The 26,641-nt window shown below is 48.7% G+C and overlaps 1 protein-coding gene across 1 annotated transcript in view; it reads left to right on the forward strand.

Annotated features, from left to right (window-relative positions):
- Positions 1-25,436, forward strand: part of KIAA0319L (KIAA0319 like) — a 59,948-nt gene extending 34,512 nt beyond the window's left edge. The window contains exons 10-21 of the mRNA XM_066638419.1: positions 94-322; positions 4,821-4,944; positions 9,582-9,714; positions 10,334-10,482; positions 13,897-14,051; positions 15,217-15,355; positions 16,958-17,117; positions 18,680-18,822; positions 19,657-19,779; positions 20,462-20,552; positions 20,685-20,776; positions 23,478-25,436. Of these exons, the coding sequence (XP_066494516.1) occupies positions 94-322; positions 4,821-4,944; positions 9,582-9,714; positions 10,334-10,482; positions 13,897-14,051; positions 15,217-15,355; positions 16,958-17,117; positions 18,680-18,822; positions 19,657-19,779; positions 20,462-20,552; positions 20,685-20,776; positions 23,478-23,665 (1,726 nt within the window). The 3' untranslated portion in view covers positions 23,666-25,436. The remainder of the gene's footprint in view (positions 1-93; positions 323-4,820; positions 4,945-9,581; positions 9,715-10,333; positions 10,483-13,896; positions 14,052-15,216; positions 15,356-16,957; positions 17,118-18,679; positions 18,823-19,656; positions 19,780-20,461; positions 20,553-20,684; positions 20,777-23,477) is intronic.
- Positions 25,437-26,641: the final 1,205 nt, after the last annotated feature.

Below are 26,641 nucleotides of genomic sequence, written 5' to 3' on the forward strand. Positions count from 1 at the left end.
TTCCAGTTCATTTTCTGCCCACGCAGTTGAGACCCAGTCAACACATACTCTGAGCTCTTCCCTTTTAAATCCCCACCTCCTCTCTTTCTTTAGCCTCACTGTGGTGGACTCTGATGGTGCCAGCAGTTCCACCACTGCTAGCCTGACTGTGAACAAAGCCGTGGACTACCCACCTGTGGCTATCGCAGGTCCTAACCAAGTGATAACTCTGCCCCAAAACTCCATCACCCTCTACGGGAACCAGAGCACGGATGACCACGGCATCGTCAGCTACGAGTGGTCCCTCAGCCCCAACAGCAAAGGGAAGGTGGTGGAGATGCAGGTAAGAGCTTTAGTTGGTCATCCCAGTTGCTCCCAGTCTGAGTGGAGCCATTTCTCTAAGCATTTGTTTAGACATTTAAAGCCATCAGGTTCAGTTAAAGAAATTTATTCTTAACTCAGTAAACGTCTGTGTCCTAGTGGCATTCGTTGTATCCTTATCTAATTAACATGTTAAAAATACAAGCCTATGCTTAAATGTCATGTCATCCAATAATTTCTTAAGGACACGTTCCTTCTAGAAAGGTTGATGGCTGACTTGGTAGGCAAGCTAAGCATGTAGTGTATACATGTGGCCTTGTTATCTTTGTTTCCATCGCCCACTAGTTGCTTAACTGCATTACCCTTCCAGCCCACCCACTGATTCATCTGTATTACTAACAAGGATTTTCAACCTTGACTTTTTTCTCCTGTAGTTTGAAAAGTTCCTATCACACATTCAGTGCTTTTCACTCTTTCACCTTTGGCTCTTGCAACAGTACTGAGAAGTAAAGAAAAGAAGCAAAAGTAGTGCTCATTGCCAGCGCCAGAACCTGGTGGCAGGTGTGCAGAGCCCCTGATTTCAGCCCAGCTCCTTGGCTTACTTGGTGCTGGTGAGTGAGGGCGGTTTCTTCCCTTCCCATGCCAAGAGTGTGGAAGAAGATGAGCTACCCCTGCCCACCCTAACTTCCTCTCAAGCAGCAATTCCTGTGATAAGGCAAGGGCCATCCCTTAGAAGTTTACCTGATTGGCCAGTGGAGAGGAGGAAGTGCCTTTGCAGGACCCCTTCTTCCCACTGGCCAGTGTGACCCCTTGAGTCATTACAAGGGGTCATGAAAGCAAAGCCATGAGTTGCTGTGCAAATCAGGGCAACCTAGTGTTGAGGTTTAAAAATATAATGTCTCACTGCAACTGTATTTTTCAGCTAGAGTTCTAGGCTGCTATAAGTTGCACAGCTGTTGTGCAGATCATCCCCTATGGGCCCTTGTGGGGTAGTAGGTACATGCTCTGCAACGCCCTACTTTGTGACGCTGCCCTAGCCAAACTCCATGTTGCTTATAACATGTGCTGTGGCCTTGCATATCTTATTTTTGTCTTCTAAATAGGAGCCATGGTGCGTGTGGGTAGGATTAAAACTGTGATGGGGCCAAAGGTTTAACCTCCCCCCATCTCTCTGGACCTGGTTCAGATTGGGGGTGAGGCATAGCTGCTTTTTAGAAAACAAAGCTAGACATGCAAGGTCAAGAGTTATATCAAAAGTCATGTGAACTTTGCCCCAAGGGTCCTTGGAGATCAAGCACCATTTGCATTCTCTTCAGTTGGGCTTTTCTGGATCAGGTGCTGATGAGCTCTTAGAAAAGTTCACACTGCAATTTAATTAGCTTGCCATGAAGCTTTCAGAGGATGTTCTGTCACCTTTGCAGCATCAGACTGACATGACTATTCCTCTGGGATTGGTGTAGTGAATTGCCCTTCTTCCCATCAGCAGCTCTGGAGCTGAGGCCAGGAAATCGCAACCTCCTAGGGCAGTGGTGGCTAACCTATGGCACGCGCGCCAGACAGGGCACGCCGAGCTCTTTCTGTGGGCACACGCGCCATCACCCCAGCTGCCAGGTGCGAGCCTCTAGGCTCGCAGCCCCTGGGAGGCACCAGCAGCTGCCCTGGAAGGCTGAGGAGCCCCCGCACAGCCACAAAGCCAGCCTCCTTCTGCTTCAGCCAGGGCAAAGGAGGGAGGAGCGAGGCCAAGGGGGGAAAAGGAATGGACAGCGGGGGAAGAGGGAGATCAGGCGGGGGGGGCTGATGCCAAAGACTCAGGCGTGCTCCCAAGGTGCCCCAGGCCACCCAGGGAGGAGGAAGGCTCTGTGAGGGGACTTTCTCACATCACCCACCCCTCTGCTCAGCAGCCCAATGGGAGCGCTTCCTCCCTTCCTTGTATGGGGTAAGGCAGGCAGCACACAGGAAGCTGCTGCTACAGGCTTTGGGGCGCCAGCCCTGCACATGGTGCTGGTCCTGAAGTAAGTCTCATTAAAGAACCCCTCCTAACTGGTTAAGAGGCACTTTTTCAAGTGGGTGCACCCCTTTTATTTAGCAAGGGGAGAGTAACTGGCCCACCTCACCCCTGCAGTGTCTTTTCTAGTGGCTGTCTGCTGGTGTTGCATCTTTTTAGATTGTGAGATATTTGATTTTCTCTGTAAACCGCTTCGTGAACTTTTGTTGAAAATTGGTATATAAATACGGTTGTTGTTGTTGTAAAGTCATTGGGGCTTGCTCCCAGGAAAGCGTGGCTAGGATTGCAGCCTGAGAGCCCATTCCTATGCATGTTTACTCAGGAGTCAGTTCCATTATAGTCAATGGGGCTTGCTCCCAGGAAAGTGTGGCTAGGATTGCAGCCTGAGAGTCCACTCCTATGCATGTTTACTCAGAATTAAGTCCATTGTAGTCAGTGGGGCTTACTCCCAGGAAAGCGTAGCTAGGATTGCAGCTTGAGAGCCCATTCCTATGCATGTTTACTCAGGAGTCAGTTCCATTATAGTCAATGGGGCTTGCTCCCAGGAAAGTGTGGCTAGGATTGCAGCCTGAGAGTCCACTCCTATGCATGTTTACTCAGAATTAAGTCCATTGTAGTCAGTGGGGCTTACTCCCAGGAAAGCGTGGCTAGGATTGCAGCCTGAGAGCCCCTCCTATGCATGTTTACTCAGAAGTAAGTCCATTGTAGTCAGTGGAGCTTACTCCCAGGAAAGTGAGGGTAGGATTGCAGCCGGAGGGGCATGGCAGGGTTGGAGAGGTGCTAGGTTGGAGGGGAGCATAGCTCATAGCGTGGCATAGCTGGAGGGGAGCAGAGCTGGCTTTGCGGCGACAGCCTTGCACATGCTGCTGGCCCTGCCTTGTTGCCTGCTGGAGGCTTATCTATAAGAACCTCACACAAAACTAATTTTTATATGATCTTAAAGGTAAACCACAGAATTGCTTCTCCAATCCTATTAGAAAAGAAGTGCATGCAGAATTTCACATAGGTGTGAGTGTTCATGAAATACAGCATGATGCAGCCATCCAACTAGGATACTGCTGGTTTAATTAAAAAATAAATGCAATCTTGCACAGTATTACTATTACTGACAGCATTTATATGCTCCCTGTCCCTAAGGGGCTCACAATGTAAAAAGAAACAAAAGAACACCAGCAGACAGCCACCAGAAAAGACACTGCTGGGGTGCGGAGGACCAGTTACTCTCCCCCTGCTCAATAAAAGAGGAACACCCACTTACCCAGCATGTAATTGCCCAGCGTGTACACAGTGAGCACAATTACCCAGCATGTAATTAACCTGTGGAACTCCTTGCCACAGGATGTGGTGGTGACATCTAGCCTAGATGCCTTTAAGAGGGGATTGGACAAATTTCTGGAGGAAAAGTCCATCATGGGTTACTAGCCCTGATGGGTATGTGCTACCTCCTTATTATAGATGTGGGCCACTGTGAGATACAGGAGCTGGACTAGATGGGCCATTGACCTGATCCAGCGGGCTCTTCTTATGTTCCTATGTTCCAGCCGCTCATACAGCCAACCAGCCACCCAGCCAGCACTCTATACTGCACAGCACAGGCTGAGGGAAGCAGCACAAAGATGTTAATGTATGAGTTATTTTTTCTAAAGGAAAACCTCAGTATTCAGGTTAAATTGCCTGTCGGCACTTTGCGTTAAGTAAGTGGGTTTTGCGTTGCAGTTTGGGCACTCGGTCTCTAAAAGGTTCACCATCACTGTCCTAGGGCACCCAGGGAGTCTCTCTCTTTGGAAAGAAGATACACTAGAAAGAGAGAGGGGTGCGAAAGTTCAAAGGCTGAAGAGAGTCAACCACTTTTTTCTTCAGAGAGTACATGGCACTTTGTGCAATATGTGTCCATTCCAACTGGTAGGCCAGATCGGTTCAGCCAGAAGTGACAGTGGGACAAAAGATGGAGGGATGTGTGTCTGTGCACAGTAGTTAACAAAGCATCCCTTGTGCAACTTTAAACTCTCTTAAATATATTATTTCCTAATATTTCTGGTCACAGGGCTTAGCCTTTGTTTAAATGCATTCTGTTGCTTTAGAATAGACAAAATAAAGGTATTTCAGGTTTATTTTACTTAAAAATTTACATCCACCTTTCTAAATGAAACAAAGGCAGCTAACAACCATTTTAAAATAGCAGCTGAGATCCTTGCATCTGAGGGGATGGTCCTAGGACTTGTCAGAAGGCACCTGATCAGCTGCCTTCCTGAAGCTAAGTAGGTTCCAACCTGGTTAGTACCTGGGTGGGAGACGGGGTACTGTGCGCATGCCACCTTGAATTCCCGCATGGGAAGTGGAATAAAAGCTTTTGGTTCTGGAACTTGTTGGAATTTTTTGTTAGCCTTCTTAACACCAGGATATCAGTCCAGGAAGTACAGTCTTGATAATACTGTGCCGAACAGGTTTCTCTTCAAAGTATCCCTTCTCTGTGTAAAATAGAAACTTACATTCTCTGGATCTGTTTGTTTCAAAGGGAGTGAGAACTTCAACGCTGCAACTCTCTGCCATGCGCGAGGGTGACTACACCTATCAGCTGACAGTGACTGATTCTGTTGGCCACCAGTCCACTGCTAACGTCACAGTGATTGTGCAGCCTGGTAAGCTTCAGGGTTTTGTCCGAAGAAGTAAAGGACTTTTCAGACCCCACTAACCCTTCGTGGGAGAGTTAACATTTATGGGCCAAGGAAGGATGGGGAGAGAGTGGGTGGAGAGCAACTGAGTTTCACTTGAGCCTCCATGAACCTCTGGTGACCTGACGTTTGTTTCTTTCAAGTCTGAGCCTTGGCCCCAGGTGTTGGGCTTGTTGGCCACAATTCAGCATGCTCTTTTAGCCATAGTGAATTGCATCGAATCAGCAGGGCATGATCCAGCTAAGGCTGCCCTTTCAGGTTCCATTGCATTTAGCTTAGAGAGGTAACTACCTGCTTAACTGTTCTTCTACCACTCAACAGAAGCCCCTGGGTTCAGTTCCTGACAGCATCTCCAGGAAGGACTGGCAAAGACCCTTCCCAAAGCCTGGAAAGCTGCAGTCAGTCAGTGTAGATAGCGGGGCCTTAGATGGCATAATTGGTATCTGTATTGGCAACCTTCAGTCTTGAAAGACTATGGTATCGCGCTCTGAAAGGTGGTTCTGGCACAGCGTCTAGTGTGGCTGAAAAGGCCAATCCGGGAGTGACAATCCCTTCCACACCGGGAGCAAGTGCAGTCTGTCCCTGGTCTGTCTCCCTGGCTATGGGCCTTCCTTCTTTGCCTCTTAGCCTCAGACTGTTGGCAAAGTGTCTCTTCAAACTGGGAAAGGCCATGCTGCACAGCCTGCCTCCAAGCGGGCCGCTCAGAGGCCAGGGTTTCCCACTTGTTGAGGTCCACTCCTAAGGCCTTCAGATCCCTCTTGCAGATGTCCTTGTATCGCAGCTGTGGTCTACCTGTAGGGCGCTTTCCTTGCACGAGTTCTCCATAGAGGAGATCCTTTGGGATCCGGCCATCGTCCATTCTCACGACATGACCAAGCCAACGCAGGCGTCTCTGTTTCAGCAGTGAATACATGCTAGGGATTCCAGCACGTTCCAGGACTGTGTTGTTTGGAACTTTGTCCTGCCAGGTGATGCCGAGGATGCGTCGGAGGCAGCACATGTGGAAAGCGCTCAGTTTCCTCTCCTGTTGTGAGCGAAGAGTCCATGACTCGCTGCAGTACAGAAGTGTACTCAGGACGCAAGCTCTGTAGACCTGGATCTTGGTATGTTCCGTCAGCTTCTTGTTGGACCAGGCTCTCTTTGTGAGTCTGGAAAACGTGGTAGCTGCTTTACCGATGCGCTTGTTTAGCTCGGTATCGAGAGAAAGAGTGTCGGAGATCGTTGAGCCAAGGTACACAAAGTCATGGACAACCTCCAGTTCATGCTCAGAGATTGTAATGCAGGGAGGCGAGTCCACATCCTGAACCATGACCTGTGTTTTCTTCAGGCTGATTGTCAGTCCAAAATCTTGGCAGGCCTTGCTAAAACGATCCATGAGCTGCTGGAGATCTTTGGCAGAGTGGGTAGTGACAGCTGCATCGTCGGCAAAGAGGAAGTCACGCAGACATTTCAGCTGGACTTTGGATTTTGCTCTCAGTCTGGAGAGGTTGAAGAGCTTTCCGTCTGATCTGGTCCGGAGATAGATGCCTTCTGTTGCAGTTCCAAAGGCCTGCTTCAGCAGGACAGCGAAGAAAATCCCAAACAAGGTTGGTGCAAGAACACAGCCCTGCTTCACTCCGCTTCGGATGTCAAAAGGGTCTGATGTGGAGCCATCGAAGACAACAGTGCCCTTCATGTCCTTGTGGAAAGATCTGATGATGCTGAGGAGCCTGGGTGGACATCCAATCTTGGGGAGAATCTTGAAGAGGCCGTCTCTGCTGACCAGGTCGAAAGCCTTTGTGAGATCTATGAAGGCTATAAAGAGTGGCTGTCGTTGTTCCCTGCATTTCTCCTGCAGTTGTCTAAGGGAGAATACCATATCAGTGGTGGACCTGTTGGCTCGGAATCCACACTGCAATTCTGGATAGACACTCTCTGCAAGTACCTGGAGCCTCTTTAGTACAACTCGGGCAAACAGCTTTCCTACAACGCTAAGGAGAGAGATGCCGCGGTAGTTGTTGCAGTCACCCCTGTCGCCTTTGTTCTTGTACAGCGTGATGATGTTTGCATCCCTCATGTCTTGAGGTACTCCACCTTCTCTCCAGCAGAGACAGAGGATTTCATGCAGCTCAGTGACGATGATCTCTTTGCAGCATTTTAGGACTTCAGCAGGGATGCTGTCTTTTCCAGGTGCCTTGCCAAAGGCAAGGGAGTCCAGGGCCACGTGAAGTTCTTCTAGGGTTGGTTCACTGTCAAGCTCTTCCAGCACAGGCAGGCACTCAATGTTGTTCAGTGCTTCTTCGGTGACTACATTTTCTCTGGAATATAGCTCAGAGTAGTGCTGCACCCAGCGTTCCATCTGCTGCGCCCGATCCTGGATGACCTCGCCTGTGGCAGACTTCAGAGGGGCAATTTTCCTCTGTGTTGGACCTAGGGCCTGCTTGATACCATCATACATCCCCTTGATGTTGCCCGTGTCAGCTGCTATCTGTATCTCGGAACAGAGCTGGAGCCAGTAGTCGTTAGCACATCTCCTGGCAGTCTGTTGGACTTTGCTGCGAGCAGTTCGGAGGACCTGCAGGTTGCGCTCACTGGGACAGGCCTTGTATGCTGCTTGAGCTCTCCTCTTTTCCTCAATGACTGGTGTCAACTCCTCAGAGTGGGCTTCAAACCAGTCTGCCGCCTTGTTGGTCTTCTTGCCGAATATGGACAAGGCGGTGTTGTAAACGGTATTCTTGAAATGTTCCCATCTGTTGGATGCGTTTGCGTCGGCCGGGCCTGGAAGAGATTCCTCAAGCGCTTGTGCAAATTCCTCCACTTTTCTCTGATCCCGGGTCTTGCTGGTATCAATGCGAGGTCTTCCTTCCTTTTTCGTGTGATACAATCGCTTTGTTTGCAGTTTCACTCTGCTGCACACCAGGGAGTGGTCAGTGTCGCAGGCAGCACCATGATAACTGCGTGTGATCTTGATGCTGGGAAGGCTGGAGCGTCTGGTGAGGATTAGGTCGAGCTGGTGCCAGTGCTTTGATCTTGGATGTGCAGCTTGGTTTCCTTGGAAGTTAAGAAGGCTAACAAAAAAGCTTGGAAACCTGTTCGGCACATCCAACATCCACTTGGAAGTGCAGCTGTGGATCTCCAGTTGGGAGGGGTAAGAACTAGGAGGGCTAGCTACCAGGCCAACTTTAAGAAGGTTCTGTCCTCAAAAGTTTCTGATTGGATGGTCTAAATAAGTATGACGTCACCTCAGTACTATTAGCATGAGAAGTATAATAATGAGTGCCCAAGGGGTGTTTCCGGTTCCTTCTTGGGCAGAGTTTTTGGGTGCAACATCCTGCATGCTGGAGCTCCATTGTCCACCATGGGCATCTGGCCTCACAGGTAGCCTGGAGCTAAAAGATCTACAAGAGAAGCTGACCCAGGTGAGAGTTGGGTATTAATAGTGATAGCCAGCTAGCTTTATTATTTTATTGCTGATATGTTTCCTAGATGTTTATGCCTCTAGCATTTGCTGCCTTACTGTAACTTATGTAACCTTATGTACTTAATAAACTAAAATCTCTTTTACCAAGTTGTTTCATTGACTGTTGGGGACAAAGGTTCAGAATCCTGCCTAGCTGTTCAGCAAGCTACCAAGTGCTCATTGAGGTCTAGTAACTTGAGGACTGAAGCTTTAATTGGAGAAAGAGCTCAGTGGCTGCAAGGGATAGAGTTAAACCTAGAGGGTCTCAGTGTCCCTGGACAGAGGCACTGGCACATACAGGGTGGTGGCAGTACTACTAAGCAGAGGGGCCTTGAGGGCTTTAGGGTTCGAGAACCAAGAACTCTGAGCACCCCAAACCCCCCTAAGTTTGCGACAGATGAGAGGAATTATTATAATATTTGGAATATATAGTGGTCCCTCAGTATCCGTGGGGGATGCGTTCCAGGACCCTCCACAGATATTGAATCTTGAGGATAATTAAATCTGCAGGGGCTGGGGGGGGGCTGGGTCATGGCACTACAGGGACTCACCTGTGGTCCACGCCAGGTCCTCTGGAGGTTGTGTGTGCACTCCTCAGAAGGCCTCCCAGGCACAACCAGAAGTCACTTCCTGCTGTGTCCAGGAGGTCCTCTGTGACCCTCCAGCTGCAGGCCTGGCATCTGCGGATGCTGAAATTCATAGATACCGAGAAGGAGGGCCAACAAAAAAAAGTTATCAAAGCAGCTTCTGTAGCAAAAGGAATAAGATGGTTCCCTGCCCCAAAGGGGCAATTTTTTTTCCCTGGCTGACAGTGCAAGAGCCCTTCCCCTTTACAAGGTGCTCCTTCACTCAATTTTTAGGTGTAATATTGTTTTTATTTCCAGGTCTGTTGAGGCATTGCCCCTGGCTTGTGTGTAGAGCACATCCTGCTCTTCACTCATGGACTTCTGCAGGTGAAAAGACCTCAGGAGGCAGAGTGGGAAAGGCCTGATAGCTGCAAAAGCTGCTGCTGATTGCAGGATGGAGTTATGCATTGGGGAGACAAATGGCCTAGCTTAGTCTCCATGTGTCAGCTCCCATCGGTTATGCCCTTCTGTGTCAGCAGGCTGTCTGATTCTAGTCTACTTCCTCTCTCTTCCATCTCACTTTGTGACTTTCTGCCCAGAAAACAACAAGCCTCCCAAGGCAGACGCAGGTCCAGACAAGGAGCTGACCCTCCCTGTGGACAGCACCACTCTTGATGGAAGCAAGAGCTCAGATGACCAGAAGATCGCTTCTTACCTGTGGGAAAAGACATGGTACGTATGCCTCAGCATGTGCACATGCACAGAAGAGCAAAGAGCATCCAGCCCCAACCCAAACTATGTGTTATACAGGTGACAAAGCCCAAAACCTTTGCTGCTGTGCACAACCAGCGCAGCCCAATAGGCAAAGCATGCAGTTCCCCAGGGTGGCAGGGTCCAGGGGCTCTGGGCTTCTCAGAAAGCCTTCCAAGGAGAAAGCTCTCTCCTGTTCCAGTCACTCTTGTGGAAGGAGAAAGTTTGAAATTGGCCTAAAGCACAGGAGCAAGTGCACTTCTGCCAGAGTGCATGTTCCCCATATTCCTTGTAAGTGAACGGGAGCAGATGTCTCTCCTTGTTGCTTCATGTCCTCACATGTAGGATCTCCCTTCCTCAAGAAGGAAGTGCAATCCCAGCTCCACTCCATGCAGCGAGATAGCTGAAGCTTCCTCTTCTGCCCACAGTAACTCTGCCCAGGGCAGCTCTTGCTTTTGCTTTGGAAGCTGAAGCTGATGCACCTGAGATCCTAGCACCTTACTGATCTGCCTAGAGAATGTTTCCCTGCTTCCTCTTTTGTCTGCAGCAGTATCTGGGAATTGATAGCTAATTTTTTAATTGCTCTTTGATGATTGGCTAGGGGACCAGATGGCGTGAAACTAGAGAATGCCAACAGCAGCGTCGCAACGGTCACCGGGCTCGAGGTCGGAACGTACAAATTCACATTGACTGTCAAAGATGAGAGGAATTTGCAGAGCCAATGCTCAGTCACTGTCATTGTCAGAGAAGGTGGGTGACTAGGGCACCAATGCCTTTTGGTAGCCCAGTTTTCTAACTCTTTCCTTGGTTATCCACCAACTAGCCAGTGTAAAGTATCCCAGGGCCAGTTCTGTGATTGGCTGCTCAGTCCAGGAGACAGTCCTCAGCAGTCAAGAGTGGTGCTTGGTTCCATCATAAGAACATAAGAACAAGAACAGCCACACTGGATCAGGCCATAAGCCCATCTAGTCCAGCTTCCTGTATCTCACAGTGGCCCACCAAATGCCCCAGGGAGCACACCTGATAACAAGAGACCTGCATCCTGGTGCCCTCCCTTGCATCTGACATAGCCCATTTCTAAAATCAGGAGGTTGCACATACACATCATGGCTTGTAACCCGTAATGGATTTTTCCTCCAGAAACTTGTCCAATCCCCTTTTAAAGGCATCCAGGCCAGATGCCGTCACCACATCTTGCAGCAAGGAGTTCTACAAATTGACCACAAGCTGAGTAAAGAAATATTTTCTTTTGTCTGTCCTAACCCTCCCAACACTCAATTTTAGTGGATGTCCCCTGGTTCTGGTATTATGTGAGAGTGTAAAGAGCATCTCCCTATCCACTCTGTCCATCCCCTGCATAATTTTGTATGTCTCAATCATGTCCCCCCTCAGGCGTGTCTTTTCTAGGCTGAAGAGGCCCAAACGCGCCGTAGCCTTTTGTATTGGAATCGCAGAAGATCTGGCGAGGAGGTAGATGTGGTGTCAGCAGTGGCCCCTTTAAGGGTTAGGCCTGGGCATCCAGCAGAGTGTGCTGCACAGCTGCAGCCACTTGAAGGCAATAGGGCCCTCAGGGATATAAGGAGCACCTGAGGCAGGAAGGGTTTGTGGAGGAGACTGACTGAGTTGGCTTCTTGACTTGTACATATACATCATGGCTTGTAACCCATAATGGATTTTTCCTCCAGAAACTTGTCCAATCCCTTTTTAAAGGCATCCAGGCCAGATGCCGTCACCACATCCTGTGGCAAGGAGTTTCACAGACCGACCACACGCTGAGTCAAGAAATATTTTCTTTTGTCTGTCCTAACTCTCCCAACGCTCAATTTTAGTGGATGTCCCCTGGTTCTGATATGTGAGAGTGTAGAGAGCATCTCTCTATCCACTTTATCCTTCCCATGCATAATTTGTATGTTTCAATCATGTCCTCCCTCAGGCATCTCTTTTCTAGGCTGAAGAGGCCCAAACGCCGTAGCCTTTCCTCATAAGGAAGGTGCCCCAGCCCAGCAATCATCTTAGTTGCCCTCTTTTGCACCCTTTCCATTTCCACTATATCCGTTTTGAGATGTGGTGACCAAAACTGGACACAATACTCCAGGTGTGGCCTTGCCATAGATTTGTACAACGGCATTATAATATTAGCTGTTTTGTTCTCAATACCTTTTCTAATGATCCCAAGCATAGAATTGGCCTTCTTCACTGCCGCCGCACATTGGGTCAACACTTTCATCGACCTGTCCACCACCACCCCAAGATCTCTCTCCTGATCTGTCACAGACAGCTCAGAACCCATTAGCCTATATCTAAAGTTTTGATTTTTTGCCCCAATGTGCATGACTTTACACTTACTTACATTGAAGCGCATCTGCCATTTTGCTGCCCATTCTGCTAGTTTGGAGAGATCCTTCTGGAGCACCTCACAATCACTTCTGGTCTTCACCACTTGGAAAAGTTTGGTGTCGTCTGCAAACGTAGCCACCTCACTGCTCACCCCTGTCTCCAGGTCATTTATGAAGAGGTTGAAGAGCACCGGTCCCAGGACAGATCCTTGGGGCACACCGCTTTTCACTTGTCTCCATTGTGAAAATTGCCCATTGACACCCACTCTCTGTTTCCTGGTCTTCAACCAGGTCTCAATCCAGGAGAGGACCTGCCCTCTAATTCCCTGACTGTGGAGTTTTTTCAGTAGCCTTTGGTGAGGGACCGTGTCAAACGCCTTCTGAAAGTCCAGATATATAATGTCCACGGGTTCTTCCGCATCCACATGCCTGTTGACCTTTTCAAAGAATTCTGAAAGGTTTGTGAGGCAAGACTTACCCTTACAGAAGCCATGCTGACTCTCCCTCAGCTAGGCCTATTTGTCTATGTGTTTTGAGATTCTGTCTTTGATGTGGCATTCCACCATCTTAGCCGGTATAGATGTTAGGCTGACCGGCCTATAGTTTCCCGGGTCCCCCCTCTTTCCCTTTTTAAAGATCGGCGTGACATTTGCTGTCCTCCAATCCTCTGACACTGTGGCCGTTTTGAGGGACAAGTTGCATATTTTAGTCAGGAGATCAGCAATTTCATTCTTCAATTCCTTAATTAGGGTGGATGCCATCAGGGCCCAGTGACTTATTGATCTTTAATTTATCAATGAGGTCTGAAACATCTTCTATTTTAACCTCTATCTGTCTTAATTCCTTGGTCAGGAGGGGCCATTCGGGCAGCGGTATCTGCCTGAGGTCTTCTGCCGTGAAGACAGATGCAAAGAACTCATTCAATTTCTCTACCATCTCTAAGTCTCCTTTTATTTCCCATTTCCCTCCCTCCATCATGCCCTTGTGCACTTCTTCTCCCAGCCCAAAAGCCTCAGGAAGCTCAAGTCACTTGGCTGCAAGATAACATAAAAAATTATTTTATCATATAAAATATGATATTAAAATATCATAAAATATATTTTATAAAATGTGATAAATAAATAAACATTCAGCCTACCTGCTATACGCAAGGGGGGTAGATGAAAGAGTGGTGGGTGAGCTTCTGCATGACCTGGATAGGCCAAGAGGATGGGTCAGATGCAGGGAGTGGCACCAGGATGCAGGTCTCTTGTTGTCCTGTGTGCTCCCTAAGGCATCTGGTGGGCCTCTCAGAGATACAGGATGCTGGTCTAGGTGGACCCCCTTTGGCCTGATCTAGAAGGGCTCCTCTGATGTTCTGAATCCAACGGGGCTCTTCTGTTGTTCTTAAGAGAATAGCAATGTGCCGAAGGCCACTTAATGAGCTTTTAAATCTGCATTCTCCAGATTATGTTGTCTTCATATAATAAATTGACATAAATTAATAATATAATACATTGATTAATATAATACATTAGTTATTTTGTTACAAAGTAAATAGACAGTTTCTGGGTTGTGTCCTAAGGTTTTCTTTCTCCAGTGGAAACTCCTACTGCAGGGGAAAGGAAACTTTTAGAATACAACCCTCTGAAAAAGTACGTATGTTTGATCTGTGGCTGTCGTGCATTCTGCAAAGATTGTGACTGAGCACTGAACCAGGTCTTATAGCTAAAGCAGGCCCCCAAGGCAGCAAGGGAGTTCCTTCTTTGGGCAACCTGTAGCTGCTGCCTTGTTTCTGAAAATCTTTACGCCCGACCCCTCCTCTGACCCTGTCCTCCTCCTTGCTCAGAAATCAACAAAGCGCCCGTTGCAAAGATTGCCAAGAATGTTGTTGTCATCACTCTTCCTACCAACACAGCTGAGCTTGATGGGTCCAGATCCACAGACGACAAAGGGATTGTCACCTTCTTGTGGACTCGGGATGAGAGCAGCCCTGCAGCTGGGGTGAGTGACAGGGATGTCAGCAAACTGGTTTCTGCTGGGTTTTTCATCCTTTGTTGGAAAGTGACCCGTCAGGAGTTCAGTACAGGTCAGAAAATGTAGTGTGAGCCTCTTAAGACAGCCTGAGATACCAGAATGTGTTACGTTCCCCCTACATTGTTTTCACCAGGTAAAATCTTTCTAAAACCAGTTGCACGGGGCGCTCTTTGGAGCCCTGTAACAGGATCTACATTCCACAGAAGATTTGGTCTGCATCTGTTAAGCAAACACAAGCATTTACCCCTGCTAACTGGGTAAGAGGCACTTTTTAAGTGGGTGCTCTTATTTAGCACTGGGGGAGAGTAACTGGCCCTCCTCACCCCAGCGCTGTCTTTTCTAGTGGCTGCCTGCTGGTGTTCTTTTGCATCCTTTTAGATTGTGAGCCCTTTTGGGACAGGGAGACATTAGTTGTTTGTTTGATTTTCTCTGTAAACTGCTTTGTGAACTTTCCGTTGAAAAGCGGTATACAAATACTGTTAATAATAATAATAATATTTTCCTCTGAAAATGTTCTGAGCATAGTCTGTGGAGCTGTCCCTCTGCTGCTCGTAGTCCTCTGTGAAAACATCCCTGATTTTTCTGTGGATGGTGGAGGGGATCCAGAGTGGATTCTCTTCTCCCACTTGCTCAAGAGGTGGCATGTATGATAATTGGCAAATAAGAGCCCCTGTGGAGGCGATCTCTGTTTTTCTGTGCATTTAAAAAAAAGATAAATCTACTGTTGCATGAAGATTATTCAAATTCTGCAGCATCAGATGTTGAACTGTGCTACTTGTTCTAAAATCTTGAGGCTCAGAGGAGTGATTGTAGCTGTGCTCTGAAAGCCAGTCATTCCTTCAAAGTTCCCTGTTGCAAAAGGGCACCCAGAAAGGGAGGAATTCTCTAGCTTTCCTTGACCCTGTCTCTAGACTGCTTGGCTAGAAGTCTTGAAGGGAAACTTACCTTGCTTCCAACTCTGTTCTGTGGAGTCTGCAAACTGCCAGGTGAGAATGGCTTCTGGGAATTGTGACTCTGGAGATGTGACTGTCATCGGGATCAACCCAGACCCATCCTGGTTCCTGAACTTCGGATTGTATTGCATAGAGGTGAAAGTTGCCTCACAGTTGTGTCTTCTTGTGGTTAAATACAGGAGGTGTTAAATAACTCAGACCACCATCCAGTGCTTTTCCTCTCCAACCTGGTGGAGGGAACATACACGTTCAACCTGAAAGTAACTGATGCCAAAGGGGAGACCAGTGCAGACCGAGCCACGGTGGAAGTGAAACCCGGTGAGTTCTGGTTCCAGACACCCTGCTCTGGCCGTGTGGGTGCTCACCTTGGGGAAGCACTTACTGCATATTATTTATTTGTTTATTTGAAAAATGTATATCCCGCCTTTTCCCTGCCGAAGCAAATACCCAGAGTGGCTTTCAGAGTTCCATAATAAAATGTTACAATGTCTGAAAACAGAAGTAATTATAAAAAACCAAAGCGAAACCATAGAGCCGGGGGGGGGGAGGGGAGGGAGAATAACTATTTGGTCCAGAAAGATCAGACAAGCCACAGCAGTATTACAGAGATGCAGAGGGCAGACATCAACCCGTCACCCAAATGCCAGGCAAAACAAATGTTTTGGGCCCTCATCAAAAGACCAGGAGGGAGGGGGAAGTTCTTAGTTCCATCAGTAGGGAATTCCATCCCTGTGGCACCACTACAGCGAAGGCTCACCTCCGTGCAGCCATCCTCTAACTTGGGATAAAAGCAGCACTTGAAAGAGAGCCCCCTAAGAGGAGAGGCTGGAATGCATGGGGGGAATGTGAAGGCCTTTAAAGGTCAATACCAGCACCTTGAATTGGGCCCGGAAACAAGAGGCAGCCAGTGAAGTCTCTAGAGCAGCAGTCCAACAGAGTCAAACCGCCTAGCTTTAGTAAGCACCTGGGTCTCATTCTGCAGTAGAGGATTGCCAAGGCAGCTGGCCAGAACTGTTTTAAAACAGCACAGTAAAGTCACTAATAAGCTGGATTTTAGAAGTCAACCTTTTCCAGAAGCAAAACTCAGTACTAGAATACCTATTTTGGATGCAGAATGTCCCAGGTTCAAGCCACGGGAGAAGTTCCTGTCTGAAACTGGAAACATTCTGTGTTGACGGTATTGATGGTTCAACTCAGTTAAAGGTGGGTTTCTGTGCCTCTAGGTTAGTGTTTCTCAAACAGTGAGTTGGGACCCACTAGGTGGGTCACGAGCCAAGTTCAGGTGGGTCCCCATTCATTTCAATATTTTATTTTTAAAGTATTAGACTTGATGCTACCATCGTACGTGACTGCTTTTGGGGAAATGTTACACATCTGTACTTTGAACAGGCTGCTATGTATATCCTTTTAGCAAAGGTAGTCAATGAGGCTTATTCCTGGATAAATGTGGGTAGGATTGCAGCCTTGGATTGTTAAAAATTTTCCTGCTTGATGATGTCGCTTCCAGCGATGATATCACTTCTGGTGGGTCCTTACAGATTCTCATTCTAAAAAGTGCTAAAAGTTTGAGAATCCCTGCTCTAGGAAGACTGGGGGGAGGGGAAAGAGAACAGGAGCAAATTCTGCATGTAATCATGAATTCTAGACACCAGAAGCCACACTCTTTCGCTAGGAGTTTTTCAAGCTCTGCACAACCCAGAGTTTGCAGAGCTCTGCACAACTCAGCTCTTTCGGCTAAGCCAAGCTGGACACTCAAGGATGTGCAGAATGTTCACTTTTTCTTTTTTGTATAAATTTGCAGCACCACCTTCAGCCCTAGGGATAGGACAGGCTAATCTTCAAAATTAGGAATTAAGATGCGAGGTAGAGAGGTTCTTTCGTTTTCCACCATCCCAACTTCTGTCTCTGGGTTCTTTCCAGATCCAAGGAAGAACAACCTCGTGGAGATGATACTAGGTGTTAATGTCAGCCTGCTGACCGAACGGCAGAAAGGCATGTTCATCCGTCAGATAGGTGTTCTGCTGGGGGTCCTGGATTCAGACATCACTGTGCAAAAGATTCAGCCTTACACTGAGCAGAGGTAGGAGTCAGCGAAGGGGAATTTGAGCTCTTCAGTTGGGTTGGGCAATCAACTCAACTGTGCCCCAGAAGGCACAAGCTGTCATGTTCTGATTTTAGAAGTAGAAATTGGAAAGTGATATAGCACAGATGTCCCATTTGATGTATGTTGTACCAGGGTACTTTGATTTTTAGAAGAGTTTGGGGGAAGTAAGTATACGCATACAGTGAACCCTCGATGAAAGGACCTTGATTTAACAGATTTTGGAAATACGCTAAACCTCTAAAAAGGATGAGTTGTGGGGCCAGATGAAGTGGCTGCTTTGAGCAGTGAACTGGGGGAGGGAGCACATTGGCAAGAGAACGAGTGAGGAGAAGACCAGGATGGTGTCAGCCCACTTTCTCCACTGGTGCCACTGCCACAAGTGAGCAGTGTCAGTGGTAGGGCAGGAACCATGCATCTGTTCCATCACTCTTGGGAACAAGAGGGAAGGTGCAGGACTGAAAGATGTTCTCTTCTGTGCCCAGCCTGTTCTGAAAAAAGGGGCTGGGTGGGCACTGGGAGAGGAAGAGGGGGATTGAGAATGCTCATATGTTTTTAAAAAGGTGGGCAGGTGGTTGGTTTCACTTGAGCTGGGCCTGTGTGGGGCAGGAGAAAGAACTGCAGATTGCACTGTGGGAAAGACCAGGCAATTCAGGCTTCAGGAATAAAGCTGTGGACTGAACTGGAGATGGAAGCTCTCCCCACCCCCACACACTCTTTCTTGCTTGAAGCTGTAATAGCCAATCTGTTCAGAAATCTGGGCCTCCTGGCCTCCTGCCAAGTTTGCCAAACTAAACCTTCTGGTTGAGAAGGAAAAGTGGTGGGTTTTTGTCGACCTTGATGAATGTTTTCATCTTAACCAATTGAGCTGAGAAACAGAGGCGCTCGAGGCTCTCCGTTCTTAGCTGTCCCCCCGCCCCCACCACTGCCAGACACTTACTGTTCTTCCTCTCCCCCTTACTTCCAGATCAATATATATTTGGCTACAGTCAAGAGAGCATTAAGAAAATGGAACGTGGCCACAGTTCTATTTCTCTTTTCACGGCTTCTCTCCCCTCCCTTTTTTAAGAGCCTAGTTTCATCCCTGCCAGGATGACAGTTTTGCAGGAAGAAGTTTTGCAAAGCTTGTCTCTGTGGCTGCTTGTTTGGCTTGCTGGTTAAGAAAGCCAGAGGAGTGCTTCCGCACATTGTCTTTGGAAGTAGAGCTGTGTATGTTTTGCTCCGGAAGAAGTCTGATGTCTGCACTGTGAATAAATTACGTGCAAGCCGAGCAGATGCGCGGGCACATGGTCCCTTGTTTTATCCAAATTGCTTTGTTCCAAAATCTTAACTTCTCTAAGTACTTGAATTAATTTGCAAAAAATTTAAGAGAAGGGAATGGGGGGGGGCCTAGAAGGAATGCCCTGTAGATGGCTGAAAACTTGTCTTGTCACATTCTTCTCTTATGTTCCTGCTCCCTCTTCCTTTGCCTGGAGTTGTAAATCTAGTCCACCGCCTCTCTGTTCACGTTTCCTTCATCCTCGACTTTCCCTTAACTGCAGCACAAAAATGGTGTTCTACGTGCGGAATCAGCCTCCCCATCAGGTCTTCAAAGGCTACGACGTTGCACGGACGCTCAAAAGTGAGCTGCGGAAACAGCAGTCAGATTTCCTCATCTTCCACGCCCTGGAGATCAACACTGTCAGTAAGTCAGAAGGGCTCTGGAGTGGCCCCAATCCATTCCTCATCCCCTGATGCACTGCACCTTCCCCTGCCCTGTCTTTCCCTGGCCCCATTGTTTCTACAGGTATATCGGGGGGGGGGGGGGGTCCACAAATGGCTTCCATTCCCCAAGGCCCTGCTTCTCAAATACATTCCAGAGAGACTGTGGCATTTGTGCCACTGTCAGTTGTCCGAAAGGTAATGCGTGGGCTGGAAACAGATGGTGGCAGTGCTTGTTTTCCACGGAGCTGAAGGTGGCATCAGCTGTGTTTGGTTTTGCAAATGGTTGTAGTACTTCCAAAACCTGTTGTGCCAAAGATGACAGTGGACAAAAGGGGGGTGGTTGTGTTTGTGTGTGTTGCATCTACGCCCACCAGCCATCGCCAATGATGCCTCTTTATATAACATTAAAAAAAACACTGCAGTCCGTCTCCAGCGGGGCACTTGGAGTGTTCAGGGTGCTTCATTGGCATTATTGCAGTCATTATTGCAAGCAGCATCCTTGTGCAACAGGCCAGTGTTATCCTCAGATTGAGGCATGGAGGCAGGAGGCTGTAAGATAAGCTATCACGCAAAGACCCTTCTAGCAGAGAAAGGGAACCCTTAGAGTTGCTAACTGGCCTGCAAGTTGGAAGAACACCATGCCTTGCTGTAATGGACAAGTCCAGTTGAGCTTGCCCATAAAACGGCCTAAGTGGGCCCATGTCTGCCCCACCAGGGAGCCCCAGACAGAGCAGATAGTGGGCTCAGAACTTGGTTTCGCTGCTTCTCCCTGCCAGTGCCTGCATCTGTGCTGACTTTGCGGTCCTCTCCCCAGCATGCCAGCTGAACTGCTCCGAGCATGGGCACTGTGACTCCTTCACCAAGCGCTGCATCTGTGACCCATTCTGGATGGAGAATTTCATCAGACTGCAGATGGGCGATGGCGAGAGCAACTGTGGTGTGTGTCCTGTGCATCTCTCCCTAATTCCCGAATGCTGCGGGCCTTGCCAAGAGGCTCCTGGCCCGGAACTAAGCTCTGAATGCAACCAGAGTTTTGTGCCTGTGCCCCAACCCATGTCTAGTTTCTGCCCCACTTTAGAGAAGGAGCTGTGGAGGCTGGTTGAGCACAAGGTGGTGGGGAGCAGCCTGGGAGTGGGAGGGGTTAGTGGCATACTCACAGGGAATTTCCCTGACTTCTGAAGCCTCAGGAATCAGTCACTGCACAAGCAGATTTGCTGAAGGAGCTGTGTGTTTGCAGTATCAGGCAGCCATACCCAGATCCAGGCCTGACATGTGTTCTCCAACCCTGTATCCCTGAGAACATTCCTGGGGCCTGGAAGCCAGACCCAGGGCTTGCGGCTTGAGATGGAGGCTGAAGTGCAGCAAGCCAAAGGGGTCTGCTCTTTTGAGCAGGCAAGGACAGAAGGCTGGGCAGCTTGGCCAGTCCAGAGTCCTCTGACTGCAAAGCCAATGGCAAGGGCTGGTGTCACTGTGTGCATCTTTTCCTTCTGCATCTAAAGCAAGTTGTGTGGCCTGAACAGACACAGCCCCTGCTAGTTCCCTAGGTTAGGACCCTGAGGCTCCTGGCTCAAGCCTCCCAAGTCCCTGGTATTACAGTCATACTTCTGTGTCCCTCACAGAATGGAGTGTCCTGTATGTCGTCATTGCATCATTTGTCATCGTGGTTTCCTGTGGGATCTTCTCCTGGGCTGTGGTCTGCTGCTGCAAAAAGTGAGTAAGGGACTAACCCCTCCTCTTTGCAGCCGATTCGCTGCCATTTACTCTCTGGTTAGATGCTAAACCCACTGTAGTGGCGCTGTGCCCTGCCCAAGCTGCCACCAGTTTCTTTTCTTCCTTCTGTAGGCGTAAAGGGAAACCCAAAAGGAAGAGCAAATACAAGATCTTGGATGCCACCGATCAAGAGAGCCTGGAGTTGAAACCAAATCCCAAAGCAGGTAAAACTCAGGAAAAGAGACTACACGTTATCAGAGTGCTAGTGTGAGCCAATTTCTGTTTTCAAGGGTTTTGAAATCACCACATGGTGCAGGGGAGCTCACAGCTCATGTGAGTATTGCTTGAAAGCTGAAACTTCAGTGTTTGTCAGGTCTTTTTTGAAGTCTTCCTCCTGGGCTGTCTTCTGACAGTGTGGAAGAGAAGGCTGCAGTGAGCGGAGTGTGCCCATGTCCCTCGCTACATTTCTCCCCTTCTGCAAAATTAAGGACAGGCAGTAGAGCCTGCTTTCTTGGCAGGGGGCCAGTCAATCCAACTCACGTTTCCTGCAGGTCTGAATGATCCAAGCAGCTTGGACCTCTGGTAATCTTCCCCCTCGTCAAATGTGCGCTGCGAAAAACTTGCAAGTCTTAATGCTTTTAAAAAAAATTGTGATGCCTGCTTTTTGTGAGTTCAGAAACTGCCCCGGTATCCTGAGTAGGGACACTGCCTGGGTTTTGGTAAAATCCTGGCAGCGAAAGTCGCTTTGTTGCTGGTTGGACCAAAGCAAGGAGTTTTGTTCATGGTGAGAGCAGTATTGCGGAACTTGAAATTGCCAAAGCATACTGCAGATCTGAACCTCGGCCCTTCCCAGCAGGCCTGGGTTGCCCCAATTTCCCCCTGAAAGTATGTTTGAGCAGCACAAGGTGAAAAAAAAAAACAGCCTTGCCTGCTCACTGGAAGTAATTGCTTGTTGTAGTATTGCCTCATTTAATGATGTTCCAACCAGGCGCACAGTCCCTCCATGACAGCCGTAGAGGGCGCTGCAGCAGCAGTTTTGAATCCCTTCCCTCCTTCTGAGAGGAGCTCAGATCGCCAGTTGTGTTCAAGTGTGAAATGCTACCAAATTACAGTTATTGGGGGGGGGGCTATAGTGTGGGAGGACCCTGCTGCCTCTGATCCTCTAGAGGGCTTTTCTGAAAGCAACCCCGGGTTGGTCACTCATGCTGATCCAATCCAGTAGCCAGGCTCCTGCCCTTCTCCCTTCACACCTTTCAGGGAGACTAAACCACCGTTGGCCCCTGTGATCTCCAGTTGCAGCACTAGCCTGACTTTGCTCCTGAGGCCCCCACGAGGGTATCTCCAGAGCTGCCTGAATCCCTCAGCCTGAACAGCCAGTGGTTCTTCCCTTGGTAGGGTTTGAATTCAAACCTCTGACTAGCCTGCAGAGTTCTCTTCCAAGCAGGGCTCAGGAGAAGTTTGTGGGATCCCTTGTAGCAGTGCAGGAGCCTCACAGCGGGCCCCTCAAGTCTTCCTAAAGAATTCCAGGTGGTTCCCACACTACAGAGAGCTGCTGCTTGATATGACGACAATGCAAATGTCGGTGGTGCTGTGTGATGATGATCATGTTTCACACCTTCAATTCTCCAGCTGTTTTCTGCTCCCTCCTTTCTCTTTCTCACCATGAGTCGTGCCTGCCTGTCACTTTTTCCAGACTTCCTTCGTGAGAAAGGTAGCCCATCCCCAGACCATCTAAGGTGTCCTCCTGTGTCCTCTTCAGTTCTGCTGAGTAGCCTTTTGAGAAGGAAGAGTCAAAATGGCACTTGGCCTTTCCTTCATTCCCCATTTTCAGTCCATTTCCCCATCCACCACATCCAGTGGTTTCTCCCTATGCGACAGTGCAAAAACATCACCCTTCCTGGCCACTCCCATGAATCCTGGCAGCCTTCTCCTCTCTGGCCTGTCGCTGTCATTCCTCAACTCTCTCAGCTCCATTCAGAATCCTGCTACAAAGATCATTCACCTCTCTCCGATCAGTCCAGGTGATGTTCCCTGTCAGCTCTTTTCCCACCCCCACATCTAGCACCAATTCCTCATCTTCCCTCAGCTGTCCATAACAGCTGCCCTTTCCCTCCCACCCTCATATCCTACTATATCCTTGCTCCTCTTCTGCTACCTTCAGCTATCCAGAGGTCCTCCATTTCTTTAAAGCAGTGTTTCTCAAACTGTGGTTTGGGACCCGCTAGGTGGGTCGCGAGCCAATTTCAGGTGGGTCTCCATTTCAATATTTTATTTTTAATGTCTTAGACTTGATGCTACCCTGGTTTGTGACTGCATCTGGGGAAATGTTACACATCTGTACTTTTAACAGGCTACTATGCATTTGCTTTTTAACAACGATCGTTAAAGGGACTTACTGCTGGGTAAACGTGGATAGGATTGCACCCTAGGATTGTTAAAAATTTTCCTGCTTGTTGATGTCACTTCCAGTCATGACATCACTTCTGGTGGGTCCTGACAGATTCTCATTCTAAAAAGTGGGTCCCAGTGCTAAAAGTTTGAGAACCACTGCCTTAAAGGACTCTGTTCTTCCTCCCTTGCTGCCCTTTATGCCTGGACCTAATCCTTAGAACATCTGTGTGATCTCTCTCCCTTTTAAAGTCCTTCCTGAATCCCACCATTCTCATCTAACTTTCACCCTATAGTCCTCATCCCCTACAGAAATGAAGTTTATGTACCTGAACTACATTTGTATTCTTGTTTTCTTATCCCACCTCTCTTAGCACCAGGGCCTGTTGTCTGATTGGTTGCTTGGCTAAACTCCCATGCATGCTGATGTGGGGGGGGGGGGAGAAGAGATATAGATAAGATGAAACGATGATGCCCATGTGTCAGAAATCTTTCTAATGTGGGGGTCTCTTGGCTGGCTTCTCTGTTTATCTGAAGGCAGCAAACAGAAGGGCCAGATCCAGAATACCAGCCTGATGCACTCAGAGTCCGAACTGGACAGTGACGAGGCCATCTTTACATGGCCAGATCGGGAGAAGGGAAAGCTGCTGCGCCACCAGAACGGCTTTATGCGCAACGGGCAAGTGACTCCCAAGCCGAAGACCCAGCGCGAGGAGATCCTATAGCTGCAGTCCAGTGTTTGCCAAGGGTCGCCCAGTGCTGCGCAGGCCACTCCATTCCTCGGTTGCACGAGGAGCCTCCGGAGACCAGCTCCATGGAGTTGAGGAGAACACTTCTCATCTCTTCCATGGAAACAACCTTTTGTTTACTATGGATCTTTTTAAAATTTTGAAGTCAAACTGCCTATACTTGAATCTGGACTTCAAGGGAAATTTGGGCAAAAGAAGCTGTGAAATGAAGGCTGCAAAGGGCAGTCACGCTGATTCTTTAGTGCTGCAGGACTGAGAACCACTCCTGAGAAAATCACCAGCCCCCCCAGGACTGCAACATGCACCCCTTGCTGCCTGCCCCTCAGTCAACTTGCCAGGAGGGGAGAGGTGGCAGTTTTCCTCCCACACTCTCTCTTGTGAAGGGAAGTGGGTTGTGATTGTAAGACCCACACCGTGGCTCTTGCCCCTCTGAGAAACCAAGATCCCCCCCCCAGACTATGTCTCTTTTCTAAAACACTCCCAACTGCAGAACAGCAGTTTTGGGTCCCCCTCCCTGTCACTAACAGACTTGGCTTCCATTTTCCTTTCAGGAAAGAAGACCCTTGTTTGAAGAATGTGAAGCACTGCTCTCTCAAGGGCGGTGGGTGGGGGGAGGGGGACACCACCCTTTTGTCACATTTATGATTTTCCCCTTTTTTTGTTTTAACTTATTGTTAGTCTCACCACTGTTGGGGCAGAATCACCTCCGTTCCCACCCATGACCCCCCCTCCTCGTTCCATAGCAATGCACATGGACCCCTTCAAGCTGTCGTCCTTCTAGCCAGTGACACTATAGGATAGCAGGCTCTTTAGCTTGAGAGGCTCGTATGGATAAACTAGTCACCTTGGGGGAAAGCTTTGCACAAGTAGAGGGGGGGTGTTAGACATGGCTTGATTGGTTCCTTTTATCCCCAAGAAATCACTGGACCTCCTCCTTTGCTTTGCACTTCTAACGTTGTTGCTTGTTACTTGTTCCTGTCTGCTTTGCACAGAAAATGTGGGTCTTTCAGTGCCATGGAGAGAGGTGACACCTTACCAGAGGGAGCCTTTAGGAGCCTCCATTGAGTGCCTCTTTGGATGTAGATGGCAGACTCCCACCCTGGACAAGCCAGTCCCTTCCCCTTCTCGAGTCTATGAAGGATGCAGGATTGTGCCTGTTTGGGTGTCCTCCTTCAGTTTTCTCTTTCCCTGATTGGCACCTGCTTTGTTGTTCTCTCCACCTTCACTTACTTTGTGCTGGCCTCTCTATAAAGGTGAACGCACCTGGCACAGCCTCCCTCCCTCCCCGTTCAGTGCTGCCATGGGCTCACACAAAAGGGCAATCTGCTCCTGAGCAGGTCTGTTTTTTAATTTTGAAAATGGGTGTTTGGGACCTTCTCCATGCCTGGAGTGCCAGGTAGATGACTAACAAGCTACACCTGCTCCTTGGAGCAGAGTACCAGGGCCTTCCAGTGAGTGGCAGATCAACACCAAGGAAAGTCTGCAGTCATCGTTTTAGTCCTATCATGGCATTGGGCATGAGAGTGTTGAACACTGACTGACTCCAGGACCCCACCTGGAAAACGAAGCGACTCCCCAGAATGTGGAAGTTGGCCTCTTTGCTTGAAGTTTAAAAAAAAATGTTCACTTTCTCCTAATTTCTGTTTACAGTGCTGCACTACTGAGTTGTTGGATAATGATGATGATGATGATGATTAAATATGCTGCTCTGCTTGTGGGGGCCTCTTCCCCCTCCGATCACTGTCAAGGCTACTGTGGTTGTTGTTCTTTCCCTTGCACCTGAATGGGCAATCTCTTGCATTCTAGTGGCTGTCAGGAAAGGGGCATGTTTCTTCCAGTGCAAAGGGTGGCTAGCTTGCCTCGGGGCCCACTTGCAAGAAAATCCGGAAGGCCAGTTGCGTGGAGCAGGTTATGCATCTTGGCAAATACTGGAATGCTGTTGCTAAGGCAGTGGTGGAGACTAAGTTTTCACCACAACCGCCCCAAAAAAAGCTTATGGCCCTGCCCCCCACTTCATGGTACCCAGGATGTGTACTAGAAAAAGTGCTAGAGCAGCAATTTTCAACCAGTGTGCCACTAAAGGTCCACAGGTGTGCTGCAGGATTTTGGAGTGCCACAGTTGAAAATTGCTGAAAAATCTCTTGTGGGTTCTGTGGCTCTATTTCTAGGGCAGCTGTCTATAGTAATAAATTGTCTATCCCTCTTCCTCCGCCGGGTCTGTGAATGCAGACAGTTTGTGAATGCAGACAATTTGTGACTACAGACTACAGACAATTTGTGACTACAGACTAGAAACAGAACCCAGGAGAGTTTATGAGAAGCCAGAAGTGATGTCTCATGAGGCGAAGACCATAGAGGGCAGCGTGCCATAAGAAGAGAAATAGTGAAAATCACTGCAAGAGTCAACATCCCTGAACTCAAGAGGCCCCCTTGCACGGCAAGGCCTGTCTCGGGTAACCATGTGCCACGTTGGGAGAAAAGGCGTGTTAGCACGGTGAATGCTCTTGCCCTGGGAGAGCAGAGCCATTTGGAGATTGTCTAGGGTCAAATCTGTTCCTCAGCAATGCCTTGTATCTTGCATCCCCTGTCACTTGTCCAAACACATGCCTGTCTTTGCTGTGTGTGATGACAGCCAGCCCCTCACTCCTGGCTGCCATGTTTCCTAAAGGGTGCTGCATGTGTGCAGTACAATAGCCAGGGCTGGGTGTCCATACAAGGACTGTGCAGGTGAGATCATTTATGCTGCTGTAAGATGTGGGGCAGCAAATGCCTGCTCTTTGCACCATTTCCATTTTGGGGGGGTTGGGGAGAAGCTACATCCTGGGGAAACCTGATCTTCTGCCTTGGTGCACGGCTGGGTGAGCATTGGCTGAGAGAGTTTTAGCTGCTGCTGTGGCGGAGGGGATATGACATCTGCCCTTTTCCCCAGAGGTACTTGGCTCTGCTTGTGGT

Source organism: Tiliqua scincoides, chromosome 10, assembly GCF_035046505.1.
Source record: "Tiliqua scincoides isolate rTilSci1 chromosome 10, rTilSci1.hap2, whole genome shotgun sequence".
In the NCBI taxonomy this organism is placed as follows: domain Eukaryota; kingdom Metazoa; phylum Chordata; class Lepidosauria; order Squamata; family Scincidae; genus Tiliqua; species Tiliqua scincoides.